This window comes from Pterocles gutturalis, unplaced genomic scaffold, assembly GCF_000699245.1.
Source record: "Pterocles gutturalis isolate BGI_N339 unplaced genomic scaffold, ASM69924v1 scaffold47487, whole genome shotgun sequence".
NCBI lineage: Eukaryota > Metazoa > Chordata > Aves > Pterocliformes > Pteroclidae > Pterocles > Pterocles gutturalis.
Window position 1 is genome coordinate 1 of NW_010114549.1, and position 27785 is coordinate 27785.

The window sequence follows — 27785 nt, forward strand, 5'->3', positions numbered from 1 at the left end:
GGATTGCCTCGCCCCACATCCAGGACCTTTGGATATCCTTGTTTAGTTGTCCTAGTTCAGAAGTCATGCCTAGAATTTTTTGAACTGTGACTCTGCACATGGGTGGCTTCAGGTAGTCAGACATTCAACAAATAGTCAACTGTAACATTGAGTGATGACAGAAGTGACTAGAGGTGTGGTAAAGTAAATGTAAATGACTAGATGTGGCTTGTCACTTGACAATGCAATTTGAACGTGCTATCAATCCATTTCTACATAGTTAAATTTAGGCACAGCCTGGTGGCTGTTACAGGTAGTGTTAAACAAAAAAATCATAAATCCATGTCTTATAGAATCTAATTGTATCACATCATCAGTCTAAGATATTTACTGCCTATCCAAACCCTTCAGGCTTTTACTGATGTAGTCTACATTAACTGAGAATATAATATTTCTTGTTAACTTTTGTTAAGATATTCCATGATATTACAGGAAGCCAGTGTATATCCATTAAATAGTTCTTACTCTAATTGACTTTGACTGTGCACATGAACTTAAATAATATGGCATTGAAGAAATCATGCTTTTCATGCTACAAAATGTTAGAAGACAACCTTTTTAATGCAAATGGTGAAAGTTATCTTTGTTTACTGTCACTGTACACTGAGATACAAATAGTATAAAACAACTGAAGTAATAATTGTTTTAACCAGAGGAAAACCTTCAGTAACTTGACACTGGATGCATGTACTTTAGATGGGAGCAGTAAACTGTAGATTGTCCTCCTAAGACAGTTAATTATATGGTGAGCTACCTGATATGTGAAATTTCTAGATTTTTTTTTTAATTGAAATAACTATTGTTAATTAATGCCACAAACAAAACAAGGACATTATTTCAACAAATGAATAAAACTGATTAGGGTTACCTGGTTACCCCCCAAAACTACTGCTTTACCTGTACGGCTGGAGTTCACCGTGAGCATGTAGTCTTTCCCATCGTAGGTAATACGTGCCTGCTTACCGATCTTGTGCAGAACTACAACTAGCAGGTGGGGGAAGATGTCTGGAATTGAAGCTTTTGTTGTGCCATAACATACTCAAGGTACTATCCTTTAAATGCATGAAAATACTTTGCATATTTTATTTTTTTCTTTCTGTTTTGTTGCATCAGTTGCTTTCCTGCAACTGTGCTCCCAGATCTGGGCATATAATAGAATTTAGAGCAAATGAAATGCAGCTGCTGTATTCTGCTTAAATTCTTCCATATAATAGAAATCAGCATAGCTAAAAATTAGTAATTAGTCAGCATTTTACAAGGTCTTGTTTTCTCAAATTGATAGCAGTGTTAAAGGAAGCAAGAACTCTCTGCCTTCTTCCTCTGTCTGTCCCCCAGCCCCCCAAAGGTAAGTTCTGCCTGTGAATCCCCTACTCATAAAGATTTCAATCTTTTGGGGAAGTAAGGAATTTTCTATTTGCCTGTAAATACTTTCTGCCTGGAAGAAGACATAAGGAAAAGATAGTAAGGTACATGAGGTTGACGAATGACTGAGTGCACTATTTTCCGTGGAATAGTAATGTGGAAGGGTAATTACACTAACCAATAAATAACTTGGAATCAAAACCTCCACTGACAAAAAGTGTAACCCCATCTTTGTTGGGGTTTGTCCTATGCTGTAGGAACATAGGCTTTTAGGGTTACCATGCATGCTTTACTCTATGGATGCATTTTTCTCTTAAAGCTGAAAAAAAATATTTTGTTGCTCAATCTCTTTGTTAGAAGTTGTAGCCAGGACTTTTTCAGACACAGTCAGACGAGGAGATTGTCTTGGCTAAGTTATGGGGAAAGTGGTAGGAGGTGCTAGGAGCTAATGAGTTGCAAAAGCATCATCGTGAAAGTGTGCCAGGAGGAAGCAGCCGCAGATGTGTGTGTGCAATGCTGAGAGCGGGGTGTGGGGGAAGGGGTTAGCAGGGGGGAGCTGCAACGGCTGCAGAAGCTTGGGTTCTCCAGTCAGGGTGTTTGTGGTGAGTCGGAATGGTAAGAGGCGGGGCATGAGCTCCGAGGTGGGAACAGAGCTGTGTCCAAATGTCTGGTGGTATTTAGGCATCTTGTACTCTTTGCCAAATCAAATCTTTGAGATGGAAGAGATTCAGGGCATCAGAAAAGTATTGCACATTGGATCCCAATTTGGAGGTGAAATTTCTGCATTATCACTTCCTTAGATAATTTCTTTTCAAAATACAGTAGTATTGTGTTTATTTGGTTTATTAGATCTACATGATAAAGCATGTTTTTAAATGAGTGCTAGAAAGAAAAGGTTTTCCTTAGGATTTGTATTCCAGGGAAACATAATGAGGAAGAGAAACGCAGAACAAGAAAATAAATGCAAGTCGTGACCTTTAGGCCAAACAGTGTATGGGAAGAGGTGACTTACTGCAGCAGGGATTCAGAGGAGTAAGGAAGATAGTTATCACTGGTTAGGAAGTTGGTATTCAAAATACATAGTAAACGAAAAGATTAAATAGTTGATCTTCAAAATCTTTTTTTGATAGATAAATATAAATTGGATGTTCCATAGATAGACTTAGAACTCTCAGATGAAGCTGATTGTCTGTAGATGGAGATAACCTGAGTTGCTCCTACTTGTCTTCAGTTTGGTAAATTGTCTTTAATCCAAATTACAAACTTGGCTTGGCCTTCGCACATCCAAAATGTCATTGTGTAACTTAGCTCAGACAGCAGCCTCTGTGAAAGTAAAGGCTGTAAATACACAATAAATTACTTTTTAAGTTTAGTCTTGAGAGTAGGTCTTTAAGTGCTGTTTTCTTTAGAGAATTAAGAGAACCTCTCCTGCATTTTCCCACCAAAGTTAAAATGACAGAAAAAGGAAAGGGTGCAGTTGGAAATGTTCTGGCTTTGTCTTTGCTTCATTTCTCTTATGTGGGTAGTCTGTTATGAAAACAAACCCCCATTCCAGGACAGGTTAGAAGAAAACAGCTTTAAGATGTGGTGTCCTGTGGAGTCAAATCTTTAAGATTTGATTTTGGTGTCCTTTAAGAGGTAAGGCCCACTTGGCACTTCAGAACTGAGCTAACCCACCTTTAGATATTGTTACTGTAGCTGGGCTTTGCACACAGTAGCCTTCCAGCTTAGATCTGAAGTTGAGGGGTGGTGCAGGAGGGGACTGCAGTGGATTTTCTCCTTTTCGCCTGCTCACGTGTTACAGCCAGTATCACGCAGCAGAAACACCCAGTTTGGGATTCCCCTCCCCCATGACACTGGGGTACAATATCTTGAGTTGAGAAAAGAGGAAGGAAGCTCAGAGCTCAGAAGAACAGCAAATCTCGTAGAACCCTCGCAGCTGCCTCAGCCTGCCCGCTAGACCTCAGTGACAGCAGCTGGGAAACAGATCTTGCTTCCAGTGCCTCTGTTGATTATCCATCTTCGAGTCTACATCCTATAAATTTCGGGTTCCTTGGCGGTGGGCATCCTTTGGAGCCTCACGGATTCATGTATGATGGCGAGATGGCACAAGACGGACAAGAAGAGTGGCGTGGGTATGTAACTCAGTAAACTGCCATTTGAGTTTTGTCTTCATCACTTCTGAACAGGATGTGGGCAGGTGTTTTCTCTAGTGTGATGAGCTAACACCCTCTGCTTTACCATGGTGGCTTAATGGAAATGATCGATTTAGTACAAAGTTTTAATGTTTCAAACAGAATGACAAGAAGTGTCATTTGGGAGATGTAACCCTTCCACCCCACCACACACACACCCCTCTCAAATCTTGAACTCTCACAGTAATGCAGCTTTTTCCACCTCAATATTTTAGAAACAGATGGAATAAGTAAGTATAGTGTATTGGTGTATAGTAAGTAGTGTCTAGAGGTTATGGGGAACAAACATAGGGGAAGGGGAATCCTGCATTTGCTTCTGAGAGACTGTCACTTGAGGTTAGTGTTACAGAAAAACCCGTGTATGAGTTGGTAAGTAATAATTTTTGTAAGGAAAGTCATTGTCCAGCATCAATTTTTCTTAAAATGAATGATGTTAACTTGGTAAAGGACTGAACTGCTGTTTAAAAAAAAAAGCCTTAAAATTAGGATTCAAAGCTGAAGCACTTGAAAAAAATGTGCTGCTGAAGTTAACTGTAGGTTCTCAGTAGAGAAGACAGTTAATCTTGTATATAAATTTTATTTTAGCTACTAGTGCATTGTTATTAATCTGGAATCTTCAAATTCTTCTAAAAGACATTTTTTCGTTTAAGGCAGCCATAATACTTTGTAATATGCATTAAAAACAAAAAACCCCACCCAACTGGCTTAATGAAATAAAATGAATCATCAAGGATTTAACGAGAGGAAAAGAATGTCTTGCTGTTCAACTTCCATGTGCAGCAGTGGCAGAATTGTGAAATGGAAGTAGCCTGTTCTGGTGGCAGTTCATGTTACAAAATAAAGGGTGTAAATATTTTCTGTCTCAGTTTTACAAACAGTAGAGAGTACTTAATTTTTGCATTTGTTTTTCTGAAAGCTATTGATTTGGGAGAACAGGACTGGATTTATTGGATGTGGTCTCTGTATCCCTATACTAGCGATGGATGTTATCTCACATATGGATAAAAGTACTAGATGCTAATCAGTTATTCACAGGAATAATACAAACAAGCTTCACTTGTAGCAGCTTTTTACAGGGAGCATTTTGGGTCAGGGTGAGCTTCATGCAATTACAGAAAAGGCTTGTTGCCCTTCCACTAGAGTTTTTAACATTATGAGGGCCAAGTAACCGGACTTGATGCTAAATGTGACATAGGCTAGTGATTTTTTTGCACATATCCCTGCAGTGGACCAACCTACTGGGTTTGACCAATGCATGTCCACTGAACAGGCCCTCAGTTGTGATCTGTCATTTGTTCAACAGCCAGTTTGCCACGCTTTATTTACAGTGAAGTGAAGTGTTGCCTGTTTGTAACTTTGCAGCCAATATGATCACCGAGTATACAAAAAGCTAGTATGATACAGAAGTCTCTGTGGTATTTCAAAGGTACAGAAAACTACATCTAATAAAAAACATCCTGTGAAATGTGTTATTTTATAAAATAAGGAAAATCCAGTGTCTTCATGAAGGCTACAATGCATTTTGATTGAACAATTCACTGCAATATTTGACCTAAAATACAATATTCAGAACATGCAGTTTTGTATAGCAGTAGTCTTCTACCTGTGATCTAAGAATGTTTATTTTAAAATAGTAAGCTTTTCAGTGAATCACTCATCGTGACCACTTTTAGTGCATTGAAAGAAAGCAAATAATAGAAAATAACATTTGAAGGCAGTGTTTTAATACTGTGAAGCTTAAACTGCCATAGAGACAACACAAATTGAGGAGTTTTTAAACTCGGAAGGAGTAGGTTTTATTTGATCTGGCAGTGTACCACTGCTCTTGCTCTTCAAGTATTGTCAGCTCTAACAACGATTTTAGAGTGTGTACTATGTGTAGCTCGTAGGGTGATATCCGTGCAATCTCTACTGCATACAGGTACTGCTTTCTGAACTGCAGTCTACTGGAAATATTGCTGTTTCTCTCACCTATCGCCCTGATAAGACTGTGGTCTCCTTCAGGCTGGTTATTTGGGTTTACAAGAGAGACTAGAATTCTTAAAAAAGGTCTGTTAGCGTAAGAAGTCTGATTGTTACCACTGCTCATGTGCTAAAGACATATTTGGATTGCTCATGTTAGTCACTTCACTGAATACTCTGCAATCTGTTATGTAGCATGAATGAGGAGTCCTGACACTTGGGAAGGTTCCAGGTGCCAAGGCAGTGACCTGTAACTTGTGGACTAGAGGATAGAACTAACTGAGAGACTAACTTGCTGTCATATAAGCATTTACAACATCAGTGGTAGTTTTGTGTGAGGAAGAGTGAAGGTGAAGGCAAAATAACTCTTTTTTTTTTTAATTTGCAAGTTTTTCAAATTCACTTGCAAATTAAGAAAAAGCCAGTTAGCACTTGACCTACTGTTGAAATTAGCTCAAAGAAGCAAACAGGTTCTGTTTGACTAAAAGACATCTGCAGAGAGCATGAATGATGAGAATGGATTATCAAATGCACCGAATAGGAAGTGGTGCAATTGATGGTATCTTTAAGGGACTTCGCTGGTGTTTAAAAGCAGACAACAAATTTATCAAAGTTTTAATAACTTTCATTTAAATAGGTGAAGGAAGTGATAGATCCAGTTTGTGAAGCAGCAGAAGGACTTCTGCTTTACACTGTGATAATTCTCAAAGATGACCTTTTGCTTTGTACGCATAGAAAACGTCAACCTGGTTCGCCATGAAGTAACTTGCTCAAGAGTAAAGACTGTACAACCTTGCCTGCGCAGGACCAATAACGAGCCAAAAGAGATGAACCCTACTGTTCACAGAAATAATTCCTTAATTTTTACAGCTGTAAGACAATCGTAGCAATGTCTTCTGTTTAGTCAGTTGAAAGGAGAATAGGGAAAATGAGAACGATAATCAGACTTTCCAACAATAATAGAATGATAGTTATGTAAGTACTCATACATGTAATTTTTTCCTGAAGATCATCTTCAGTAGGGACCATTCAATTTCTGCTTTTGCATAATTACTTTAAGGTAATAGTAACTACAAATTCAATATGCTATAGCATATGTAGACTGAGCTGTAAAGGAGACCGAGCTCTGTTCAGAGTAGCTTGCCTGCTTCATGAAATGCAGGCCTTGAACCCAACAGACTGCACTAGCTGCTTGGGGATCAACAGCCGTTCGGTGAAGTATAGCTCACTGCAAAACGCAAACTGAAGTAAGATGAGGCCAAAGCTGGGAAAGAAATCTCTTTATCCACAGTCTTTCATGAAAAGGAAAAAGCACAATTAAATAGCGTTCTTCATAAAGTCTTCTAAGAAAAATTACTATGCTACTACTTTCCATGAAAAGCTAAAGAGTCAGAAACAATATCTTCATGTAACTAGTTGGGTATGTTAGAACTTCCTGGTTCTTATACTGGCTTTACTGTGTTTAAGAAGGAAAATAAGTAGCTCGCATCAGCTAAAACCTCCATCTGGCCCCCAGGTTAAGCATGTGATGAAATCTGTATTCAATTGTTATCCGAGATAAGTTTGTTACCTGGGAACTGAAGAGTTGTCCTTGGAGTGTGATTTGCAAAAGATCAAATTAGCATTTAACCCACCTTGAACTTTGGTACATGTCTCTGACCTGTGAAATATTCATGAGAACTGCATCCATGTCATGTTCATTATAGCATACTTGCTCTGTGAGACTTAGGTAGAGGTCCTTAACTCAGAATACTGGAACACAAATTTTATAGGTTTCTTTCCAGAAGTCAAGAAAATCCTGTAAGGACTGCATAATATTTTCACGCGAGGTTTGTTAGTGTCCTTGCTGAGTAACTTCACCCTGTTTTCATGAGAAGAAAATGCTAACTGAACACAAAGAATGGATCTGTTAGGAAAGAAGGTACTACTTTTACTACTCATAGAAGTAAAGCTGTCATGTTTCAAAAATAAAATGGAACAGGATTCTTGCTGAGACTATTCATTAGAAATTGTTTGAATATTCAGAACACTTCATGAGTTACTACATAGAAATCATTCCAGATCATCCAGTGCAATTAAGAGCTAGTTCAGCAAAGCTATACCTCAGAATTTTTTTTTCAAATTCTGTTTAAGTGGAAAGGTGGAAAGCAGCCAAAGAAACCAACTTGAAACATGGCTTATTACTAAAAGATGAGTCTCAAAAATGAAACAACATAATACTTGTTATGAAGAACAGGACAGGGACTTCACATGAAGGAAAAGAGGTAGGGAGATGATAATCAATGGCTTCACTGTTGCAGGTGTGTGGGGTTTTCCTTGCTCACCATTCCCATCTTGCCTTACAGTCTAATCATGTGAATATCCAGAATCTGGGTTTTTAAAGTGCATGAATACTGAGGAAACCTAGCTTTTTGAGGAAGGGGTTCTGTTACCTGGATTACTGTGAGTTTTCTATAGTGTTTTGTGTGTGAATGTTCCCAAATGAGGTACAAAGTATGATTTTTATTTATTTTTTTCCACTTGTCATCTTCTAAATTGAGGACATATAATGTAAATTAGAAACTGTTAACTGTGCTTCTGTCTCAGTTTGTGGTTGTTTCAATTTATATTTTAAGAGGAACCCTACTCTGAACTAAGAATGACCGTTCCATTTACCTTGTGTCTTGGAATGTCAAGAGAAATGTCCTCCACAGATTTTCATTACTCTGCTTCAGAAAAAACACATACCTATATGGCTTTAAAAAACCCAGGCTTTTTAGCCATGCATATATTCAACAGCATACACATGTACATATCTAATGGGGGGAATGTGCATATCATATCGGACAGCTCTGGCTTGAATATGTACGTGGGAATTAAAGGGAAAGATAGGAATTTTCTTCAGCTTTGATACTAATTTTTTTTCTACTGAGATGCTCGCTGGTAGCTGTCTTCAGTTATTCTCTGTGTGGTTGAATGTGTGAGAGCGACAGCAGAATTAGACACAGAAGCTGCTCAGAGTACCTGTCTTTACAGCATGTATTGCTTGGCTGAACAAGAAAGGACTCTTTGGGCATGCTTCATGAGAATGATGGGAATCAATTCCATTTTCCTGAGGTACAATTTGAAGCCTGCTTGTGCTTGAGCAGAGTTGAGTTTGGAAAATTTTTTATGTTAGCTGCTTGGCCTGGTATTTTTTAGGCTTTCTTTCTGAAGCATTACTGTTGTTGTGATGTTCTGGCTTTCAGCTTCTTTCCTGAGGGAGCTAAAACAAATACCTGAAATCTAAGGGTGTTTTGCATATTTTGGTTCTTCTTTGCTGTGTGCTGTGTGTGTGTCCTACTATAAAATTACCACGGATTTTATAGTGAGCTCTAAAAAGACAGGGTTTTTATTCTTTGCTGATCCAGGGGGAAATTTGCTAACTGTATTCACAATGAACTCTCAAGTCTGTATTTAGGAACTCTGTCTTAAGGCTGGAGTTCCTGGGCATCCTCTGTGCCATTCTGGGAGAACCTGACAGCATCTGTGTACAGACATGCTCTTGATGGAACACCTTAGCCTGGTGTTGGCTGCTAGGGAGGGCACATGCTGTCTAAATCTCTCCCACTAATCTTATTGCCATGACATCAGTGGCTCCTGAGGTCAGTAATTGCTACTGGGATTTAGAATGAATGCTGAGGTCTTCAAGCAGGCCACCTTCTGTGCTTTGAGAATACTGTCTCCTTTTGTATTTATGGCTGGAAAAGAGGATGCCAGGGAGTGGAGTGGTAGAAACTTCTTCAGAGTGATTTGAAGGGGCCTCTATTTCTACTGGCTGGAGAGTTTATTTAAAAAAAAATAAATTAAAAAGACACAAACTGCTGTGAGTATAGTACCAAATCACCTTTAAGTCCAGGTTTTTCATACACTATTTTTGGAGAGCAAAAGAAATTAAATATGTGTTTGTGCGCACAAAACTGCACCCACACAACTCCAAAGATCTCAACACAGGGTGGAGTAAAGGGAAACCCCCTCTTGGCTGGTGAGCTCTGAGGTGATACTGGCAATATCAGATGGTCGCAGTTTGTAAGGAAAATGATATCAGTCACAGCTGACCGAAGGTACAGTTGGATGTAATAGTCAAATTTTCATTCACAGTTAATCGAAAAATTAGCAGATGTGACAGTTAAGCTGGCTGGTACTATAGATAATACATCTGGATGTAGCTGATGGTATTAGGGTGTTGGATTGTTTATAGAGATTTTTGCAGTGGTATATGGGAGATAATTTATCATTAAATGTCTGGACAGGTCTATAGCTTAAAACTTTGTACAGGAATTTGCTAAATTCATCCTACCAAACAATCCAGATTCTAATGTAAAATCTCTCTCATTAAGGTTCTACTTATTAATTTAGAAAAGTTGTAGCTGATACATTCAGTTCCTTTTTCAGTTTGTCACTGTACTTTTCTATATATTAATTGCTGTTATGTTTTTAAAAGAGCAAAACCAATATGCAATGTGAATATGACTCAGTAATTTGCATCTATATTTTGAGACAAATACAACCATAAATAGAGCAGTGCATATTTTGAAATATAAAGTATATGCTAATCAGCACTAATGTTAATCTTTATGGACATTTCAGGAAAATAGTAAGAGCACACATACCCACAACCCTCAAACATTCTGATGCAAACATCTCTTCAAATGTCATGATAACCTGGAAGATGGCAAGCAACCCTCCTATTTCTTGAAATCTGTGTCAAGACTAATGAAGGAAAGCTAGTCAGAATGTAACTACATGTTTACTATACACATCTATTACTTCAATTCTTTGGTGAGCTAAGGCAGTTCTCTGAGGATCCCTGAGGAAGTGTCTTTGAGATTCTTTTGAATAAATGACTGAATCTGGACAGCAAAGCCTCACTTTAAAGTTTAGGGTTTTGGTTTTTTTTTTTTCTTTTTAAATTCTTACTTATGCTTAATGATTCAAACCCCACTCTACCCAACCAGGAGGAGAAACTGGTAGGAAGGCCTTTTTATGTCAACAAAAATGATAACTTATTTTTGGTCCAATAAGCCTCTTAATTAAATCTGAAATTCCTTCTAATTTCTGTTCCAGAAATATAACGAATCATAGAATCATGGATTGGTTTGGGTTGGAAGGAATCTTAAAGATCATTGAGTTCTGAATTCCCTGCCATGGGCAGGGACACCTCCCACTAGCCCAGGTTGCTCAAAGCCTCATCCAGCCTGGCCTTGAACCCCTCCAGGGATGGGGCATCCACAGCTTCTCTGGGCAACCTGGGCCACTGCCTCACCGCCCGCACAGGAAAACATTTTTTCCTAATATCTCATCTAAATCTCCCCTCTTTCAGCTTGAAACCATTACCCCTTGTCCTATCACTACACTCCCCGATCAAGAGCCCCCCCATCTCTCCTGTAGCCCCCTTTCAGCCCTGGAAGCTGCTGGAAGGTCTCCCTGGAGCCTTCTCTTCTCCCAGCTGAACAACCCCAACTCTCTGAGCCTGTCCTCGTACATGAGGTGCTCCAGCCTCTGACCATCTTCGTGGCTCTCCTCTGGCAATTTAATTTCAGACTTTAAACATAATTTGAAGTAAAACGTGTCATTAGTATACCTTTTTGCCTAGCAGAAATTAATATCCTGCTTTAGAAGCCTGGAGTGGGGAGCAAAACGAATACAGGAATAAACTGCAAATACACTGAAAGTAGTCTTGGTTTTCCCCTAGTCCAAAATACTGCAAGTTTGGATGCTCTGTGTGTGTGTGTATGGATTGGTAAACTGTAATGAGAAAAGGAAGAAAAAGCAGCTGACTGATATCCCTACTGTACGCCAGAGGTCAGGGTTAGTAGCTAGTGTACTGTTCCTACGTGTACAGACTGACTGTGGTTTCAGGCTTACATATTTTAATCAGTTTCTCTGTGTGATACTAGCTTCAATAGCCACTTCTAGCCTGTAATGCTGTTGTAAAAGTCTATAGCCAAGCTGATGAAGAAAAAAATATACAGAAACAAATGCTTACCATAGCAGCCCACATCCTGTAGCCCTACAATGTAAGAACTAGTAAAGAAACGTATTTTCCTGAATTCTTTCTGAAACTTAGCTGTTTCTTAACCACATATAGATAAGCTTCTGATTAGAACACTTAAAATCTGCTGCTCCTGTGTTCTTTTCAGAGTGATTAAATACAGAAAACTATGAAACTTTCAACTGTTTCAATATGAAGCACAGTTTCATGTTAAATTGAGGCATCTAAACCCAGGAAAGAATTCAGTAAATTCAGTTTTCGTGTGCGTCTCTGCACCTCTTCTCACCAGTGTCGCCATAAATTTCTGTAAGCTGTGCACGTAAATTCTTAAACCAGTAGACTAACAATTCTCCAGCACAGTCAGGATGTATGTATTGAAGACCTGCATATAAATAAGTGCTCTTAAATCCTATGCAGAGCAGCTTATAAATAGCTTTTATATGCTGGGTTTTTTTGTTTGTTTCTCTTCAGCACTGGCCATTTGCATCACCTTTGCATTTTCACAAGAAAAGATTAATGGTAACAGATGGAGCTTGTTGCTGGAATTATGTGTTGGGTTTTTTTTTTTATTCCAATGTATTTATCCTAGTACCAGAATTTTAATAACCCTATCTATTTTTCAGTTTAACTGTAGTGTATGGCGGTATGGGAAAACAGTATTTTTTGTCCTTTCTTTTTTTCAGCTATATACAATTTCAAAGGCACAGGAATACCACAGTTACCTCTACAGATTGGTGATGTGGTCCATATCTTGGAGGCCTGTGAAGGTAAGTCAGTTGCCTTCAGGCTGTAGGTTTCTCTGTGTGAATAACTTAATCCTTTTACTTCACAGCAATTCCCCATGTTACATAAGCACTTAACTAATGCTCTTATTTGTGTTGATGGTGGTGTTCTATTTTGAGGAAGAACCTGTTTATTTTTGGGGAGCCAAAACCAGAAATGTTACAGTACATGTGGGGTTTTTTGGGAAGCAGTTATCAAATGAGGAAGTCATAAAGGTGAATGTAGAGTTTGTGAAGTTCATGTCAGCTTGTAATATACCTGATGGGAGTTACAGTAGATTTCACTGAAGTCTTAATGAAGTACATTTTTGCCTCTAAACTAAAATATTTGTTACTAGGAGATACTCAGCACCCTGGTTATCCTATGCTGTAAGCTGGAAATCTAGTGTATTGAGGTAGTCTGTAGGTCAGCAGGTCAGCATGATAGAAACATTTCTGAAAACCATCCAACTTATTGAACATGCTAAACAGCAGGAGTCCAAGTCAAGTAAAGCATGATAGTCACTATGCTGATCCAAACTGAGGTAGTCGGTATGTGGAGATGCTTGACCAACTAGCATAAGCATAAAATAAATGCAAGCATCAGAAGGATAAGAGACCATAAAATTTTGTACATTTGTGAAGCTGAATTCATTGTCGATACTGTAGCGATAGAGTATTCCTCCATAGTGGTTTGATCTGTACCTCTACAATCTTACTGAGCTCTTTCCCAAGTCTGCCAGAGCTATGTAAGGTTTTATTACCACTAACTCAACAGTTAGGTATCTGCAAATGCCATTGTAATAGTAATTTATTTTCAATAAGTAGAGTTTAAAAAAAACCCCAAATTATGAAGTGCTTCAAGCTTTGGAAAATGTATTGTAAAATGATCTTTTTCAACCTACTTGCACTGTCAGTTGTATCTTATTCACTGTAGTTATGTTAAAGAGAAAGGGCAACTGCTGCACTAGGCAGTTACAGAGACAGCTTAGTGTGGAAAGACACCTTGTATGTTGTGGTCATAAAGCTGTAAAGACTCTGAAGCTGTTTGAGCCCAGCCTATTCCACTTCGTAGAGCTCTAGGTTGTTTTGTGTGGAAACAACCAAGTATTTGAGAGAAGAGCATCTGAGAGACCGTACTTCCAATGTTTTGGAGCACAGAAGCATATTTTTTTCCTCTTAAGAAGAGGTAAGAGAAGTAAGAGAAATTCAGTATCTCTAAGTATCGGTGAGAATATTGATGTCACTCATTAGACTATTAGCCAACAGATGCATCTCTCAAAGTCAGGAGTAATGATTCATGTCCTCTCCTAAAACTGAAAGGTCTGTGTAATTCTTTAAGCCTCCATTATAAACATTTTGGCAAACCAGAAACATCCTCATGCCTGTATTGTCTTTGTTAACTGCAGAAACAGCATTTCAGGTTTCCTGGTCCTGTGGTACCTTTGTTGTCAGCCCAGCCTAGCAAGTTGAGTGGTTATCTTATGGGGTTATTTTTTATCTAAGAGCCTTTTCTGACTTCTCTGCACTTAACACGCGATGTCATAGTTTGCTTTATGAAAAGGTCTGTCAATTAAGAGGTGGAATCTCTTGTGTTGTGCAAGTGAGGAAGTTCATCTCTTATCAGATATCTTAAAAATATGCTGCCAGCTGCAGCTGAAGACTAACCAAAAGTAACAGGTTTTTTTCCTGCACTCATGTGCTATTTTAGCTTGCTTTGCATGCACAGAAAAGAAGAACAGAAAATACACGTGCAGTCACAGCAAACAGGATTAAATAGATTTTACACATTTGGTTGTAAATTGGAGACTATGTGCATGTAATTCAATTTTACAAGTAAGCTGGAACTTTCATTGTTGCAAAATAAAATACCATCCCAGTGCTGAAAAACCTGAAAAAAAAAAAATTGTCCTGAGTCTTTGTTTGATGTCAGTGATTCTCCTGAGACTTTTAACATTGCTTTTCTTACAGTACTGTTTGGGGCTTGGGTTTGTTTGGGTTTTTTTATGCTTCATTTGCATGGCTAAAATACCTGTGATCTGTTAGAAATGCTGAGAGAGAAAAGATGTTATGGAAGAGACAATAGCGTACATTTTCCATGTATAATTTAATGAACAGATTTTAGTCATAAAATGCTTGCTTTGGGGTGAAATTGAACAAATATTCAACAGAGCTGAATACTGCTAGGAGGTAATGTTTCACGACCGGATGTGTGCACAGTGGACGTGGCTTCTGCTGTAATTTAGCAGGGCTGAACTCCTCATTTTATGTTGTTTGTAAACATTTATTGTGACTTAACTGGGGCATAGATGGAACAAAGTCTGAATTAGTATTTTAATTGCCACTTCTGCAATACTGCCCTTTGTTTCTTTCAGAAGGGCTTTCTAGTTATAAATGGAGCTGAAGCCCTACAAAAGCTCTTCATTTTCTTGAGGTTCTCACTAGGAAGCTGCTTATGAGTTGAGTTCCAAAGCTGTAACTTTTCATGGCAGAAAGATGGCTTACTCTCCTTACATTCAAGGAAGCTGAATGTAAAACTACTCCTAGAACACAATCAGAAGAGCTTCATGGGCTATCTAGTATCATGAGTGTCAGTGGGCTATCCAGTATCATGGGCCATCCAGCATCCATTGCTTGAGAGAGATCCATGTAGTGTGTGTTATATATTACATTACAAAGCAGCTTACTCTACCATTTTTATGTGAATGTGGGGGTGTTAAACACTATGTAAGATTATCTGTATTTACTATGCAAGACTTAAAAGCAGACCACATAATCATACTTGCTCATGTGCAAGTCATGCTAAATATGCTTCCTGATAGTCACTTTACTTTTCATCTGTGTATTTTTTTGAAGCAACTGGTAATTTTTAAACATCCTATGCTAGATAGTTCTTATATGAAGCAAAACCCATGACTTACTTCATTATATGCTTTTTTTATGCGTATGTTCTGTCATACCAAGTGTACTTTTCCTTCCTTTTAGATTGGTACAAGGGTTATCTAGTAAGACATAAAGGATCAGAGGTAAGATCATGCCATTAATTCCTATGAGACTTTTTTTAAGGAATCAACCCATGAAGTGGGTGTTTTAGTATATCTTATCAGCTAGTCATTCTGATCTCTGAAGCCAGCTATCTCCATTCCCTTTCTTTTCAAGATGAATAAAATGATCAGCATTTGTCCTAGACAATGCTGGTAATTATTAGAAGTGAGGACTGGGAAAAGCAGATCAATGAAGAAAAAGATTACTGTGCCTTCAGGTTAACAGACTGATGAAGACATTGAAATAATTTTTTGAGTTAATTTACTGCTATATGTGTCTTTCTTTTTTTTTTTCCTTTTTTTTTCTAAGGATTCTTTAGGTTACATTGAATACAAAAAACTCCCATCAGGCTTAAATTCTTAAGTGTCTCCCTTCTTTGTGCATTGCAAATGAAAGGCCCTCCTTTCTTAAAAGCAATTTTAGTCTTATGCACAGTGTTCCTGACTCATATGCGTCAAAGTGAACTTTGAGTTTCCTGTGCTTCATGTCAATGACCATTTTACTCTTCTTCCTCAGTGATGTTCCTCTGCCTATTAATATTTATTTCACTATATGCAAGGATCCTATATGAGTATCTCTCCTTTGGTTTGATAATCAGGCTGATCTCTAAATTAGACTGCATTTTTTTTTCATATCATGATAAATGTATGGGCTAATGCGCAGAGAAATGGTTTCTTTACTGTATTTACACTGTACGTACTGTTTTCTGGGGCACCAGATAAGGGGAGGGGAGTGGAAGATCGTGTTTCTTATGAAGAAATGTAATCCTATGTATTCTGTGTTTGCAGAAAACAAAACTTCTCTTATTTGTCTGTCAAACAGAAATGCATCTTGCTGGACAGAAAGCTAGATAGACAGCAGTTAATTTGGAGATCACAGTTTATAGTCATGGTTTTATGAAGAAAATGTGGTAGAAGTGGGTTTTGGAAAGCCCTCATTTGTTACTTAATTGTTCTGGGAGAATAAGTGTGGATTGTATTTTTTTCTTCTCCTTCAACAGGGAATATTTCCTAAATCTTTCATCCATATCAAGGAAGTTACTGTTGAAAAGAAAAGGTATGGAATGTAACAGTTTGATTGCATTAAGGATCTTGTCTGCTAAGGAATGATTTTTAAGGCATTTATATGCCTTAAATACAGTAACTATAATATAAACCCCTGAAACTCAGATAATCTTTTTCATTTTCATTGTGTTAAATTTTCTTCTCTTCCCTAGACATAAGGAAAATACAGTACCTGCTGAAATTCCTTTAGTTCAAGAAGTTACCACTACGCTGTGGGAATGGGGAAGCATCTGGAAACAGCTCTATGTGGTATGACATGTTTGCATGCTGTGTGTGGCCCGTTAATTAGTCCTATTTATGCATATTGAGGCATTGTTCAAATCAGTGTGTTTTCTTAGATGCAGGGCAGGATCTGGGAGGATTTAAGAAATTACTACTTCACTGCTTAGAGATTACCATTTTCTTCAATGGCTTTAAATTAAAAGGCAGACTTAGTACTGAGGAGTGGTGTAACTTCATGCCTTTAGTTTCAACCTTGAGTATCCTGTACATGATTAATTTTTCATAATTGTTCTTTGTAGAGTTGACAAGTTTCAGGACAGGAGTATCAAACATAACTAAGATGCATTTGAAAAACATTCACCATGTTCTTGGGATGTTAGAACAAAAGTCGTTCACAGGTTACTGGGAGTGTGTAGCTATTAAAAACTGGCAATTTTCAGAAGTCAGTCTTTTTACTTCCAATATCTTAATTTTACATTTCTTAAAGGAAAGCATATTCTTTTGCACCTTGGAGAAAAATGTATTTCCTTGTGAGCCCTTCTACCAATATATAAAAGTACAATGGATTTGGAGGTATTAGTCAAAATGGCCACTGCATCAGCATCTGTGTTCCTTGTAAGCAAGCAACCTGTAGTCATGGTGGTCTTTTGCAATGCTTGTAATGCCCACAGTGCAGTACAGAACTGTATAAGTGATTCACATGGCAGATTCTCTCCTTGACAATTCGTGGGATGAGAGGAAGAAGGAAGCCAGACTCAGTACTTTGCCCAATTCTTGCTTCTGCAATTATTTAGCATTAAACATGACACATCATTTAATTGTCAAGACCAACGTTTCACTTAAACACGAAGCTTGAAACCTATTATCTTCTTTTATATCTTAGACAAATAAGAAAGAGCGTTTCCAGCAGATGCAGTCTATGATGTATGACTTAATGGAGTGGCGGTCACAGCTTCTCTCTGGGACTTTGCCAAAAGATGAGCTCAAAGAACTCAAGCAGAAAGTCACTTCCAAAATTGACTATGGTAACAAGTAAGTGGCCTACATTGCTTCTGGAAAACATGATTTATTTTAAAGCACCCAGCTAGAACAGAGGTGATGATAAATGTTTCCTCCTTGCAGGTTTGTAGCTCATTAATTTGAGATGTAGACATACTGAAACTTCCTTCTCAAACTTCTCCCTGTTATTCCTGTGATAATAGTAGACACCACATTGAGGCTTCTCATAGCAAATCGAGTTTTCATAATATTAATTATTTTGTTAATAATAGACATATGAGCTTGTCATCTGTGAAGATTTGAAGTCAGATATCTGGCCTTTTTCTCCACGTAACATCAGTGTATTTGGCACCAAAAACTTGTCCATCCTTCACAAACACAGCCTACCTCTAGTACAGTGTTATGCTACCCCTTTGAAAGTGGTGCTGAGAGACCTTAGTACGATGGATGAATAGCAAAAGTCTGATATGTACAGAGACTTTTTTAAAGGCACTACACCACCACCACACTCCCTGCACCCTCCCCACCTCAACTGACTGGGGAATTCCCAGGCAGAACTCTGGTTCTGTAACAGAAGTGAAACTACCAGGGAAAGAATAGTTATTTGACAAAATGCCTTGTCTGCTTCTTGCTAGTGAAATGTCACTGCAATGTAACACATTTTTGGCAAAAATGGGGTTACATGGGGTCGAGTGCAGTTCCACCATCTGATAAAGGGAGAGGGGAGAGCTTGGTAAACAAAGTATTCCTTTTTATAGGCAGTGGAATCTGCTTATAAACTGTATTTAGCTATTGCAAGTGACTGTGGTTATTGTGGCCTAAAGGCCCATCTGCAGCTGAAAGCCTTCAGCTACCTGTGGCTAGACATAAACAATGACCACGAGATGTTATGAAACTCCTAACTTGTTCACTGTGATTTGGATGCACAGATTTCTGATAAATTGTACCGTTACAGAACAGCCTATCCTGCTAAACTATGTGGAGCTGAATGGTCACTCTAAAACAGATTTTACTTTGAAATGCTCCAGCCAAAGCAGCCTTACTCTGATTAAAACAATGCTAACGTTTCTTTGCTTTTAGACTTCTGTTTTCACGCTCTTCTCTTTCCAAATTATGTGACAAGCAAGCTGCTTCCTTTAGAGGAGCAGGGTTTGGGATCATATAGAGGAAAAGTGCAAGTTGGATAGTATTTGTAAGTGCCTGAAAGTGTGTCGTTGAGTTGTGATGTTTGAACAAAACTTGCCAAACTGTGGAGAAGGAATAAATGGGAATGACAATGGAAGTGAGTGGGTCGTTGTGGGAGAAGAGACTGAACACCAAATCAGGAGAGTTTGTGGATAAACATGTAAGGAGATAAAGTCAGCTTGCAGTCTGATACAGCCTGCTTCAAATAATGTTAGCAGTGCCACAACAAGTATATTTTAGAAATTGTGAAAGGTACAGTCTGGTGTGAAGTAGACCAATTTTAGAGGAGGATGAAATAGTGAGATCCTGGATAGGCAAGAAAGGGTATCTCTTGGCTGAGATGACACCATGACACTGTGGGCAAATATATGTAGGATGTATGGAGGTAAGACTCAAGTTTCGAACACTTAAAGGAAAAGAAAGAATGGAAGGAAAAAAGACATGATTTGTTTATGTGAGAAAGGGAGAACAGAGCATAGTATTAGTTAAGGAACAGGACTGGGAGAGTAAGAGAGGAATATAAAAGCAGGGTATGGGAAAAACCTACACATCTTCATTACTAAGGTTATATGTTAAAAAGCAAAAGAGATGAAGATTGCTTGAAGTCACTGAACACAGGCATTTAAATAGTTTGGTGATATTACTATAAATTCGTAAATCTGATAAATACTGTACAACAGCTTGAAAATTTTGGGGTTTAGTTAAATTTTTCTTGAAGGAAATACTGTTGCATGCATTTAAACTTATATTTCTTTAAAACTTGAAGCAGCCCCTTGTGCATTACGTTTCTAAACATTATTTTTACAGAAGGAAATAATCCTGTCACTATGCTCTTTGTATTTTCACAGGATACTTGAGCTAGATCTAATAGTTAGAGATGAAGATGGAAATATCTTGGATCCAGATAAAACCAGTGTCATCAGCCTATTTCACGCACATGAAGAAGCAACTAATAAAATCACTGAGCGAATTAAGGAGGAAATGGTATGAATGAGTAGCCAAACAATGCTTTTTTTGCTAAAACCAGTCCAAGGGTTGAACCTTCTACAATAAAAGTTGGTGGAAACTTTTGCCTCTGACTTAACTAAGAGTAGATCCACATTTGTGTGTTATAAATATGGCTAAGCCTCAAACTGAGTGAGTTGCATTTGTGCACTGGATTCAGGCCGTGGGCTGGGCTGAAAGCCTGTGTCTAAAGGTGGTTCTAAATCCATTCTTAGGTTCCTAAATGAAAACGTCTGCTCATTCCATTGTGCTGCATTCCATACAGCTACTCAGTAGGCTGATTCATGTAGTGAACAGTTACATATCTGGAGTTCAGGCTGCAAGCTATGAGTAATGAAAGCTCTTTATTAGAAGAACTTGTGACAAGACTAGTTTTTTGCTCTATGTTGCTGCTTGTTAGTTAGTCTGATGGAGTTGAAGACTTTAAGCTCACTAAAGAAGAACTCAGGCGAACTCAGCATAATCCAGAAGTTAGCATGCCTAAGCAAAGCTGACGAGTGCATAAATTTAATCTTTTGAAGTGCAAAGCAGGTGACTAAACTGCCTTGGCCTTTTTCTATATTAAATCTGTTCAGGGACTTGTAAGACACTTGTTTATTTTCTCATGAATGAAGAAAAGAACTCAGTAATAAAGCAAGTAAAACAGTTGACAAAAAAAATGTTGGGCTGTCTTGACACTTCAATAACACCCATGACAAATCACTGGAAAACACCTTATGAGTTGTTCTCATCAGTGTCACTAAATAAATCTTGCTTTCCAGACATCAAAACGTAATTAGCTGAAAATTCAAGGAAAATTAAACTCAGTAGTCTGCAACAGACTGTGTTGACTTGTTTTAAAAATAGAGCCAAACAATGGATGAAAAGAGCTTTAGGCCATCAAATGTTAAGTAGCTCTTTCTAGGTGGTTAAAATGGGATGCAGGCAGAAATAAGGAGCCTATATTTGAGTCAGTGAACTTGTTCAGCTGTGTCCTGGTCTCAGCATATGTTATTTGTCTCCTCTTCCAAGAGGTGTCTTTTGTTTTGCTAGTGTTCCTACCATACTAAAATCCTATTACCATGTGTATAGTAGGCCTTCTGCTATATCCTACTGTGTAGGTTTGCCTCTGTAGTGACAGCTTGATACTTTGTCTTCTCTTTAAAAGTGGTGATAATGTTTCATCCTTTATATAATTGCCCAGTGGCTGAGAATCGACCTAACATGTGGAAGTCATAGAACACCTCAGGTTGGAAGGGATAAGGATCATCAAGTCCAACTCCCTGCTCCTTTCTCCTACAGGGGTTTAAGTTCTTACAGCACAGCAAAAACATTGTCAAATCTTTTAGGCACAGTCTTTCACTATAATTTTAGTAAAGGACTTCAGAATAGTTCCACTGAAAGCAGCCTGATTTTCTTGGGTGGTAAGATTCATATACAGGAGGGAAACTTAACCTGGCTTTTTCATTCCTGAATGTAAGTAAATGCAAGATCGTCAAGAAAGGAAGGTTCCTGGGGGAGAAGGGAAGGGAAGCGGCTTAGCTATTGTGTTCCTTGTAAATATTCATAAAATAAAGTACACCCTATTCCATTTCTAAAAGGAGACACCTACCTGGAAAGGATGATATCCTTAGAATCCTATCCAAAGGAAATTCTTACTCATACTGAGTTAAGTACGCTCAGTACTGCAGAAGATTGATTTAAGGCATCTCTGTGACCAGCTTTTTCATTATTTGCATATGGAGGTAGCTCCCTAGTCTGGGTGCAGCATTTTAAAGAACCCAGTCTGAGCTTTTTATCTCCTTGCATATAGTCAAGGCTCTAGGGAGGAAGGTGGGATCTTCCATACCTATGTCCCTTCTGTACCTTCTAACCTGTTGGATTTCTGGTTTCATAGTAGAAAAGGACGTTGATACACTGGTGAAGCATTGCAGAGGGTCAGAAACTTACTTGCTAGCCATGTCTGTGTTATTAAGCAATGTTTTTCAGAGGAATGTACAGGGCAATGCTTATTTACTGGAAACAAGTACTTTTAGCCCTACAATTTTTCAAGATTAACTGTTACATATGATAAAAATTGAAACTGCTTGTAGTATCCCACTATATTAATTCATGGATCTAGATAATGATTTTCTTCCTTCCGAGTAGACGAAGGATCAACCAGATTATGCATCGTATTCCCGTATGGCTTCATCCCCCACCCACAGCCTATATGTCTTTGTGCGGAATTTTGTTTGCCGAATTGGAGAGGATGCAGAACTCTTTATGTCACTATACGACCCACAGAAATTAACAATTATAAGGTAAGCTTGCCATTTTTTTTTTTTTAAATTGCACAAGAGTAGCAAAAGGAGCTAGCCAAAATGAAGTAAAATAGTTGCCAACGTGCTAGTAATGCAGAGAATATATAAACAAAAGAAAACAAAAAGGAAAAGGAAGTGTGGACAAATCTAGTTGTTGGCTGCTACTAAAGAATTCTAGGGCAAGGGATCCCGAATATTTTGATAGCTAGTTCCTGTACTGAACACCCCAGACTTCTGGAGAAGCCTCAAACCACTTCAAAGTTAGGAGAAGCTTCTTGATGGGGAATGTTGTGGTGTCTGGAGTAAAGTGCTGAAACAGGGGGGAGGAGACAAAATGGGAATAATTTATAAATTCAAGGATAGATTAAAATTCTGTTGAGAATTTCCATCAGACTATGATGATGGTAATGTTTCCTCTAAAAATGGTGCCATTCTGTCTAATGTTCAAGTCATTTTTCAAAGCTTACTGATAGTATTTTGTATAGCATTCTTCTTGTCTTTTTAGTCTGGTATTAAAATTTAAAAATCACCACAGACCATTGTCTGTTATGCAACCTTTGTTATTTACTGTGGTTTTTAATGTACTGTGAAAGGGAAGATTTTTTAGATCACATGACAAAAAGATATTTATCTTCAAAACAGTGAGAACTACTTGGTGCGGTGGGGGAGCAGAGGCTTTCCAAAGGAAATTGATATGCTCAACAATCTTAAAGTAGTGTTCACAGTAAGTGTTTTCCAGTTTACCTTACTTTGTACCTGCAAAGCTGTTTGTCTCTTCTCTGTGGTCACTCCTGAAGACTGAGCAAGATAAAGAAGGGAGCAGAAGTAATCCTAGAAACAGAGCAAGATGACCAGTCATTGAGTGCTTTAGGGCAGTGTCAATGCTTCAATGTCCTTTCTTCAGATCAATTTGCTGTCTCATAAATTTACTAATGACTTGATATATTTTTTTATCTGCTGTACCTCTTGATAGCTACTATTTTCTCTATTTATATTTTCTTCAAGCTTTAAACTGTCTGGGTTTTCGTCCTTTCTGTGGGCTCAGTTCAGTGTTTTCTTCCCACTGATTACAGAGGCTTAATGTATTATTGGAGGTCCTGTTGAAATTTAACAACTTGGTTCTTCCCCAGGTAATATTTCAATTCTTTTTTTTGTTTACATCTTAGGATCTTGGAAATAAAGACCTTAGCAGAGACAAAATTTATTTAGTTTGTCAAATAGTCCGAGTTGGAAGGATGGATCTCAAAGACAGTAACTCAAAGAAATACACACAAGGACTAAGGCGGCCTTTTGGAGTGGCAGGTAACTAATGTCTCCCATGCTGTAACTGAAGCAGGCCCCCAGTGATACTTGCCAACCCTGGACTGTAGAATCTCTATGGAGACGTGTCAGAATACAAAATAGCTATATCAACTATCTTGCATATGTAATTTTTTAAGTCCATAAAGAGTGCACCTACAGTAGCATTTTAGTTCAGGTCAGAAATGTGCTTTTGAATTTAATTTCCCAATACTTCATACTTATTGTTACAAAGTGCAAACCAAAGCATAGTACCAGAGTATAACAACAGAATTCCTTGCAGGTGAACTAAAACCAACAATTATGGCCCCAGAGCACCACCAATGCACTGACACCTGTATTTGCAGCATCAGACCAAAACTAGTCTCAAGTAATTCTCCCTTGATATAACATCCTGTTTGTAGGGTGGACTAAATCTGTCCCACAAATCTACCCCTATTGGGCTACACTGCTTGCTAGTGAAAAACCTATATTTACCTTCATGCACAAGAACATTAATGCACATTATTCATAGATAAGAGGAAATATTTTGCAATGGTATTATATGTTTTGATTATTTTTCTTTTACTCTTCTAGTTATGGATATTACAGATATCATAAAAGGAAAAGCTGAAAGTGACGAAGAAAAGCAGCATTTCATTCCCTTTCACCCGTAAGACAGTCATAGATATTTTTGTGCATATTAAAAATATATATTTCTACATCTCTTTGGATAGGCAACCTGGTCTAGTGGAGGGTGTCCCTGCCCATGGCAGGGGTGTTGGAACTTGATGATCTTTGAGGTCCTTTCCAGCCCAGGCCATTCTATGATTCTATGTACATAGCATGGTATATTAATGTATGTTTGTACGAATGTGTTCCTTCAGACAGCTGGTACCGTGTCCTATTTAACAAAACCCAAGTTAAATAGTTATATGTACACAACAGGTAAGCTTTACAAGTATGGACAATTAGTAATTTGTGTTTGATTCCATTTTAAATTTGAGAAAAATTACAGAATCACAGAATGGTTTGGGTTGGAAAGGACCGTAAAGATCTTGGTGAAAAGGTAGTTGAATTGTCACCCATTAACTATGTTCAAAAGAAATGCCAGACTAGCTGCTTAAAAATGTGATAGTTGCAAATCAAATGCATAGATGTCAGTTCACTGGAAACATGTTTGTGCGTTCTACATAGCACTGCTGCTATGTACTATGGACAGCAAGCTTAATTCTGGAAGACCCAAGTATGACAACCTGGATTATTATTTCACTTGTTCACAATTTGATGCAACACGTTTTTTATGTGAGAATTTGTTTCCAATTTCAAAAGTAGCTGAAAGAAAAATAAAGTTCCTTCATTTGTCAGGGAAAATGGACTGGACCAGCATGTTGGTGAATGCATTCACATTGTGCATTCCTACAAAATTATAACCTTTCATATCATCCGTCTGTCCCAAAATGCCATCCAAAAGCTGTTGATTTCATCTTTTTCACTTCAGTGTACACAAGCTTAATGTGAGAGGTCTGCAACTTGGAGTGACAGATAATGAAATTACAGAATGTATCATTATAAAGTCAAGTACAGAAAAGAGGACTGAGGCTGCTTGTCATCTATGTTCTGAACGGTGCTTGATATATCTAGCACTTCATTCCTAGTATACATTGTTTTTTTTCCTGCAGGGTTGTGGCAGAGAATGACTTCTTACATAGTCTCCTAAGCAAAGTCACTGCATCAAAAGGAGACAGTGGTGGACAAGGTAAAGTACTTTTTTTTTTTGAGTAACAAGATCTTTTTGTGGAACTTGATTTTATACTGTTTACGTTTTAGCGAGAGGCTTTTACGTTAGAGCTGTAGCACCACTATGGAGGTGGGTTGACTTCGAAGCTTTAAGTGAAGAATCATGACTTTGTTGCAGAATCTTGGAGGCTATTTAAACGAGTAGCTACAATTTTAGATTAGAGAGCTTTTACTTTCAGCTAAAGGAAGTGGGGGAAGTGAATTCTTATCATTGTTTTGGTGGGTAGAAGAGGCAACCATCTGAAGAGAGACATTTTTTTTTCCCCCATACCATAAATGTAATCTTTTTTTTTTTTCTCTTAATAGGTCTCTGGGTAACTGTGAAAATGCTTGTTGGAGATGTGATTCAAACTAGAAAGGACTATCCACATCTTGTAGACAGAACCACAGTTGTTGCTAGAAAGCTAGGATTTCCTGAAATTATCATGCCAGGTAGGAGGTGCTTTGTTCTGTAATAGGAATGGATTTTTTTTTTTTCATTCCCTAGGTTAATGAGCATCAGTTGCAGCCTTATTTACTTAATTCTATAATGGGTAACTCAGAGGCTCTTTAGAATTCACTCTTCATGGTATGTTTTGTTCCAATATTAGAGGCTTATATAATATAGTGAAATCTTTGGAAAATATTTTCCAGTACTTAAACAGAAAAAATAAAATCAAGACAGTGAGTGACGATCCCAGCTCCTCGTACATAGCTTTCTTGTATTCTAAGTAGATTATGGTGGATGCATGCTTACTTGAATTTTAAATTAATATTATTTTTGTTGTAACTTATCACTGTTCTCTAATAATAATAAATATGAGTTTACAATGTCTTGATTTTTTTTTTTTTTTTAGATTTATGGTAAGATATTTTCCACTTCAAGTCACTCACTCTCTGCAGTGCTCCTTTTTTAAAAAACAAGCAACACCTCCCCCAACCCTTTCAATTCAAATCTCGACACGTCTTTTAAAATAAGTCATTAATTTGTTCACAAGAGAAAATTCAAATAGGAAGCTCCCTCTAGAAAGAGAGCTGTGTATTTGAGGAAAATTCAGTAACGGCATCATCTGTTAGCTCACCAGCAGGTGTCAGTGCAGGACGAGAATTGCTTCAAGTCTCTTTGAGGATTCCCGTCTGGTTCGTTCCACACCACTTTGTAGTATCTTCTTAGCTAAGAAAAACAGAGATGAAAAATTAAGTTCAGATGGAAAAATAATACATTTTTGTTTGTTTCACTACAGAAAAAGAGGTACTCTTGTGAAGTCCAGTTGACCCTGTGCTCTCATAGCACTTCCATTGATTCTTAACCTTTCAATTTCCTTTTTAGGCGATATAAGAAACGACATTTATATTACATTGCTGTATGGCGATTTTGATAAATACAATAAAACAACTCAGAGAAATGTGGAAGTGATAATGTGTGTCTGTGATGAAGAAGGAAAGGTGATGCCAGTAAGTTGTTTGTTTTTAGTTTTTTGTTTTTCCTTCCCTGTATGGTGGACATAGAAACATGAGTTACATTAACAGAAGTAAGTCTTAAACTTCTTATAGGTTGTGTAAAAACTTGCAGTTCCCTCACTTGTTTCATCTTGTGACATTTCCTGACTGGTAAGTTCTATGATGTTTAAAATGACATATCTTTTAAAGTCCTATAAATGTCTTGCATAAAACTGTAACAAGAAGTAACCTATTTTAGCTGTGCCAAGGAACAAATGCTGTTTCTGACAATTACTGCGTTCTTACTCTAGGGCTTTTCTTGTGGAAATTCCCAGAGGAATGCAGTTTGTACATTAAAATGTCAGCAGTACCATTTCTGCTACACAACAAACCCTTGATTTGTGTCAGGAGGACTGTCCTGTTCCTTGAATGAATTACATGTCACAAATTTTGTTCTTTGCCAACAGAGGGGTGTGGACACTCTACATATGCAACATAAACCTTTACTGTGTCTTTTTGCTTGTCTATTTGTGTTTTGAGGAATCTTTGACTTTTCCTTAGGGTTCTTTAACACCAGTGCAGTATTCAGGGGGATTTTTGGCCTTTCCTTTTTCTGAGCTTTATACTGTTCACCAAATCAGTGCTCTGATCCTGAGGGTGAAATCATAATGATGCTGCTTGAGACAAAACAAAGAGGGAGTGGTTCATGAGTTGCTGAAGTGTGTTTATGAAGTAGAATTAAATGCTTGACCTAAAATGTAAATTGAAAGCTTGAATGAAGAAAATCCTAAACCCATGTAATGCTTAGGGTCCACACAACAAATTGTAACCCTGATTACAAAACACTGCCTATGCCTATGAAAACACTTCACCACCCGACTGGCATGGAGAGAAGTTAGATCTGTTGTGAGATTGATCTCGGAACCTTTATTCTGTCCGTTCACAGAAAATATGCTTAAAATACTGGGGGCCTGTTCACCGGGAAAGGTTCATTTCAGCCCCGGGCCTGAGCCACGGTCCCGGTACGTCAGAGGAGCTGCTGTGCCCCCGGCACTACCCCCACCCTCCATGGCGGTTCCCTGAGGGCGCAGGGGCGCGGATCAGCGCACTGGCGCAGGGCAGCCCGCGGCTGTCGCTGTGAAGGACCTGGGGTG

General features: G+C 38.1%; 1 protein-coding gene across 1 annotated transcript; it reads left to right on the plus strand.

The window, feature by feature from the left end:
- Positions 1-3496: 3496 nt before the first annotated feature.
- On the plus strand, positions 3497-27772 carry LOC104462768 (dedicator of cytokinesis protein 2-like). Its single transcript, XM_010074849.1, has 15 exons — positions 3497-3536; positions 12255-12338; positions 15318-15358; positions 16378-16433; positions 16594-16690; positions 17547-17695; positions 19696-19831; positions 21980-22134; positions 22777-22858; positions 23301-23436; positions 24010-24085; positions 25095-25171; positions 25519-25644; positions 26522-26646; positions 27578-27772. The coding sequence occupies exons 1-15, from the start codon at positions 3497-3499 to the stop codon at positions 27770-27772; spliced, it is 1575 nt and encodes a 524-aa protein (XP_010073151.1).
- The last annotated feature ends 13 nt before the right edge of the window (positions 27773-27785 follow it).

Excerpts from the sequence above, each read along its gene's own strand:
- LOC104462768 (XM_010074849.1), top strand. The coding sequence starts at position 3,497 with ATGGCGAGATGGCACAAGACGGACAAGAAGAGTGGCGTGG. Across the intron at positions 3,537-12,254 it reads GGACAAGAAGAGTGGCGTGG|CTATATACAATTTCAAAGGC; the intron begins GTATGTAACTCA and ends TCTTTTTTTCAG. Across the intron at positions 25,645-26,521 it reads TCCTGAAATTATCATGCCAG|GCGATATAAGAAACGACATT; the intron begins GTAGGAGGTGCT and ends TTTCCTTTTTAG.